General features: G+C 42.8%; 1 protein-coding gene across 1 annotated transcript in view; it reads left to right on the top strand.

Moving 5' to 3' along the window:
* Positions 1–3342: 3342 nt before the first annotated feature.
* LOC135649932 (probable CoA ligase CCL9) overlaps positions 3343–5062 on the top strand; it is a 2139-nt gene continuing 419 nt past the window's right edge. The window contains exons 1-3 of the mRNA XM_065168910.1: positions 3343–3646; positions 3744–4803; positions 4890–4993. Of these exons, the coding sequence (XP_065024982.1) occupies positions 3446–3646; positions 3744–4803; positions 4890–4993 (1365 nt within the window). The 5' untranslated portion in view covers positions 3343–3445. The remainder of the gene's footprint in view (positions 3647–3743; positions 4804–4889; positions 4994–5062) is intronic.

Below are 5062 nucleotides of genomic sequence, written 5' to 3' on the forward strand. Positions count from 1 at the left end.
ATCAAGTGTTTGTTTGTAGATAGATAATGGAGAAGAAGAATATACGAGTGGAGAGAGTTTGATATTCGTACAGTCCTAACAAAATGGGTATGATCGAGCGGATAAACAAACATATAACTCACTCTTTTGAAGAGGACTAAAGCATTACTAATACTATATGTCTGCCCAAGTCATTTTGGGCAAAAGCAGTAAAGACTACCTATTTATTATGCTATTAATTAGTCTCCCGATTGCAATTGAGTTTAAGACACCTATCAATAAATATATGGATTGGTAAGCTTCTTCTTTACATATATTTGGTTGTCCTACGTACGTTTATAATGTATGTACAATGCTTAAAGACAGAACAAAGCTTGATTCTAAGTTCAGAAAAATATATTCTCGAGTTATCTTGATGGAGTTAAGGGATATCACTAAGTACAAGTTAATTACAGTATAGATGTTAGCTTTGTTAAATATGGACAAAAGGGTATTGGTGTTTACATGATGATAAAAAGTTCAAAAACTACTACGTTCGAGTAAAAAAGATTCAATATCAAAAAATCAAAATTGTTCATAAGCGATGATGTCGGAGTATAATGAACGAGTATCAATGCAATTCAAGGTTAACAAGTCTAACAATCAACTCATGAGAGGGTAATGTTATGCGTATTATTTTTTTTCTAACAAAAGATGAAGAGTCATCAATTTTCTAGAAGGCTAGGCTACATGTAGTCCATATATATCTTTGTAGATGATAACAATCTAGCAAGAAATTGAAGCTCTACACAAAAATAAAAATATGTGAACATGTTCTTCTACCATAAATTTTTTTTTATTAAAAATAGATGGGTCTATAAGATTAAGAGAGATAACAACAATAAAGTTGAGTGGGGTGAAAAATATGCTAAAAAAGAAGATACTAATTTTAATAAAAAAAAATTTATTATTTGACTTACTATAGTTCAAATACTTATTTGACTTACATTTGGAATAATTAGATGTGAAACATTTTATTATGGTGAATTTGAAGAAGAAACCTATATGCTCCAACCAGAGAGCTTTGTTGAGAAAGGAAAAGGGAACTTAGTTTGTAGGTTAAACAAATATCTATATCATTTAATTTAAAGCAAAAATCAAATTATTGGTACAAGAGATTTGATTCCTTTATTGCTAGTGTTTGACATAATAGATTCAGTTCCTACTATTGTATCTATTATCTTGATATTGTATGATGCTCGTTTTCTTATCTTGATATTGTATGTTGATGACTTGTTGGTCAATGACTATCTAATAAACATCAAGTCAAAGAATTAAAGATAATTGGCTAGCAAGAGAGGGACTTGGGACTAGCAAATAAGATTCTAAAGATGTAAATTAATTGAGACAGAAAATAAAGAAAGATATAACTATTTTTAAAAAATTACATCAAGTATATAACAACTAAACAAGCTTGGAAAGAGGCAATTTGAGTTATAAGATTAATAGAAGAACTTGGGCACAAGAAAAATATTTATTTGTATTGTGAATCAAAGTGCTTTATACATCGTATGAAATCCAATATTATATTCTGATTCAAAGCACATAAAAGTCTAATATCATAGACATATAGAAGATCAACACAATGGATAATCATGCTATGATAAAACTAATAAAAACTAATAAATTCATGTGAAACAGATTTTCTAATGGTTTAGTGGAGACATAATAAAAAATGAATAATTTAGTAGAGATATAATCATGACTTGATAAGCAAATATGAATAATTTAGTGGAGACATAAGCAAAAATTCAATCTTATATCATGGGTAAAAACACATAGGAGTTCAATATTATTTTCTTAAAATAATAAATAAAATAATGAAGGATGCTATCTATTTTCTTAAAAAAAATAATAATGAAGGATAATATCATGGATACATACATAATAGATGTTATGAAAAAACTAATTAAAACTAATAAACTAATGTGAAACGGATTCTTTAATGGTTTAGTGGAGACGAAATCATGACTCGACAAGCAAAAATGAATAATAATTTTATTTTATTACTTTGGATGGGAGATTGTGAAGTGTTACGATATTAAAAAAGAAAAAAAAATAAAATAAAAAAGATGAATGTTACAGCCGCCCACCACATTCCCATTCCGAGCAACGTTGAATGGTTGCAGCCTCCTACACAGCCACTTCTGATGCCTAGACAAAGGCTGAATCGATTGGTGCACAGGTTGAGTGCGGTGCAGCTTAAAAGTCAGTCAAGTTAAGTCTGTGTAGGAGAGAGAATCTTTTCTAATGAATATATGTATCCAGTTTTATTTTCTTCTAACAAGCTATAAATCATGTAGGACTGACTGCATGAACCTTCATGTTGATGCTGAGTCGGCATCACTTTAGCTTGATTATTTATTTGATCAACATGTCATGGAGATGTGCAGTGGGATATGATTGTTTTGAATCCAACTAATTGATTGGTTTAAGTGACCTAAAAAATATTATTAATTCATCATTACTCATACATCATTACAAGATTATATTTTAAAATTTATAGTTAATTTGAATGAGGTTATGACTCTATTTAAATTATTTATAGTATTTTTTAATAGATTTTATAGTGTTTTTATTATAATGGTCAAAATACTATAATTGATCAAAAAATATTATAATAAGATCAAAACAAAATTTTGAAAGAAGTTTAGGTATTTTTAAAATTAAGGATACTGTTTAAAAAATAAAATAAAGGACACCGGTAAAAAAAAACACTCAAAATGTGAGGTTTTTTAAATATAATAATAATAATAATAATAATAATAATAATAATAATAATAATAATAATAATAATAATAATAATAATAATAATAATAATAATAACAATAACAATAACAATATATTTACTTGTATTTCTCTCGAGGCATTTGGGATGCAATGGGGTCGGCGCGTCCTGCTTGCCTCTTGGAGGGGTCGAAGAGCTGTTTTCCCTCCCCCCGTCCCCCGGGGGGCCTAAATCTGAGACGACGCGGTCATTGGCTTATCGTCACCGGATAAACACCATAACCACGTCTGACAGAAAGAAAGACGCTGGCGCACGCGCAACCGCGGTCAAGGTGGTGGATCCGGTCGCGTATGCCGCTTTCCACACCCTTTCCCTTCTCCTCCTACACGACAAGAGAAGCCGCGCACAGCGACAGCTTGCGATGAACCGAAACCAACGACCGCGGAGTTCGCCGTCACATCTCCCGTCACCGCTGAGGCCACGAACGCGAAGGGAGCCGTGCGCCCATACGCGTCTTCCTACAGTTGACACGTGTCGTTGCTATTTTGTTTCCACCGTCCTCTCCTTATTTAAAGCCATCCCCTCTCTCCCTTCCCTCTATCCCTCTTCCACTGTCCCTTGTACCCTTTTCGGTTGGTGCAGTTTTGTGTCGTAGCTTTGTTTTCTCTGCTTGGGTAGGTATCGAAGCGGGTGACGACGATGGAAGGTCTCACTCTCACTGGAGTGCTGAGGAAGGCCGCCGGGGACTTCCCCTCCCGGCGCGCCATATCCATCTCGGGCCGCCTCGAACTCTCCTACGCCCGCCTCCACCAGCTTGTGGATGCTGCCGCCGCCCGTCTTGCCGACGCCGGCGTGCTCCCTGGTGACGTCGTTGCGCTGGCCTTCCCCAACACCGTCGAGGTTCGTTTGGCTTCCTTTAGCTTTGATTTGATTAATATCCGCCGCGGAGTCTGCCGGCCGTGCCGCTGACGATGCCGTTGCTTTTGTGTTCGTGCAGCTTGTGATCGTGTTCCTGGCTGTGATCCGCGCCCGGGCTGTGGCGGCGCCGCTCAACCCCGCATATACTAAGGATGAGTTCGTGTTTTACCTCTCTGACTCGGAGTCGAAGCTCCTGGTGATCAACGCCGAGGGGAACGCGGCTGCGGAGGCCGCCGCGGCCGAGCTCGGGATCCCCCGCTCCGCCGCGTCCCTCCCCGACGCCTCCGGCACGCTCGAGCTCTCCCTCCCCACCGGCAGTACGGCAGCAGACGGGACCGCGCTGCCGCTCGACACGCGCGTCAATGACCCCTCCGACGTCGCGCTGTTCCTGCACACCTCCGGCTCCACGAGCCGGCCCAAGGGCGTTCCCCTCACCCAGCGCAACCTGGCTGCCTCTGTCAAGAACATCCGCTCCGTGTACCGGCTGAGCGAGACCGACTCCACCGTAATCGTCCTCCCCCTGTTCCACGTCCACGGCCTGGTAGCCGCCCTCCTTTCCTCCCTCTCCGCCGGCGCAGCCGTGGCCCTCCCAGCCGCCGGCCGCTTCTCGGCCTCCACCTTCTGGGCCGACATGCGCGCCTCCGGTGCCACGTGGTACTCAGCAGTGCCCACCATCCACCAAATCCTTCTCGACCGCCACGCCACGCGGCCCGAGCCGGCCTACCCAGAGCTCCGCTTCATCCGGAGCTGCAGCGCGTCGCTGGCGCCGGCGATTCTGGAGCACCTGGAGGCGGCCTTTGGAGCGCCGGTGCTGGAGGCGTACGCGATGACGGAGGCGGCGCACCAGATGGCGTCGAATCCACTACCGGAGGACGGCCCACGGAAGCCGGGCGCGGTGGGGCGGCCGACGGGACTGGAGATGGCAATCCTGGATGAGGAGGGCGCGCGCCGCCCGCCAAACGTTCCCGGGGAGGTGTGCATCCGGGGCCCTAACGTGGCCAAGGGCTATAAGAATAACCCAGAAGCCAACAAGGCGGCCTTCGCCTTTGGATGGTTCCACACCGGGGATGTCGGCTTCCTCGACGCCGATGGCTACCTCCACCTCGTCGGCCGCATCAAGGAGCTCATCAACCGCGGAGGTACGCGTCCATCTTCCCCCAAATCCCATCGTCCCTTGCGTCCGTTTTTCAATCTCAACCGTCTGATCTCTCGATCTCTTCCTTAGGCGAGAAGATCTCTCCGATAGAAGTGGACGCGGTGCTATTGGAACACCCAGACATCGCGCAGGGCGTGGCGTTCGGCGTGCCCGACGACAAATACGGGGAGGAGGTAAGCCCGTCGGATCTACTTCATTGGTTTGTTAATCGACGGTTGCGATAATTCTGATGTGGATGTAAC

The sequence above is a fragment of the Musa acuminata genome, chromosome BXJ3-9 (genome assembly GCF_036884655.1).
Source record: "Musa acuminata AAA Group cultivar baxijiao chromosome BXJ3-9, Cavendish_Baxijiao_AAA, whole genome shotgun sequence".
NCBI classification, from domain to species: Eukaryota; Viridiplantae; Streptophyta; class Magnoliopsida; order Zingiberales; family Musaceae; genus Musa; species Musa acuminata.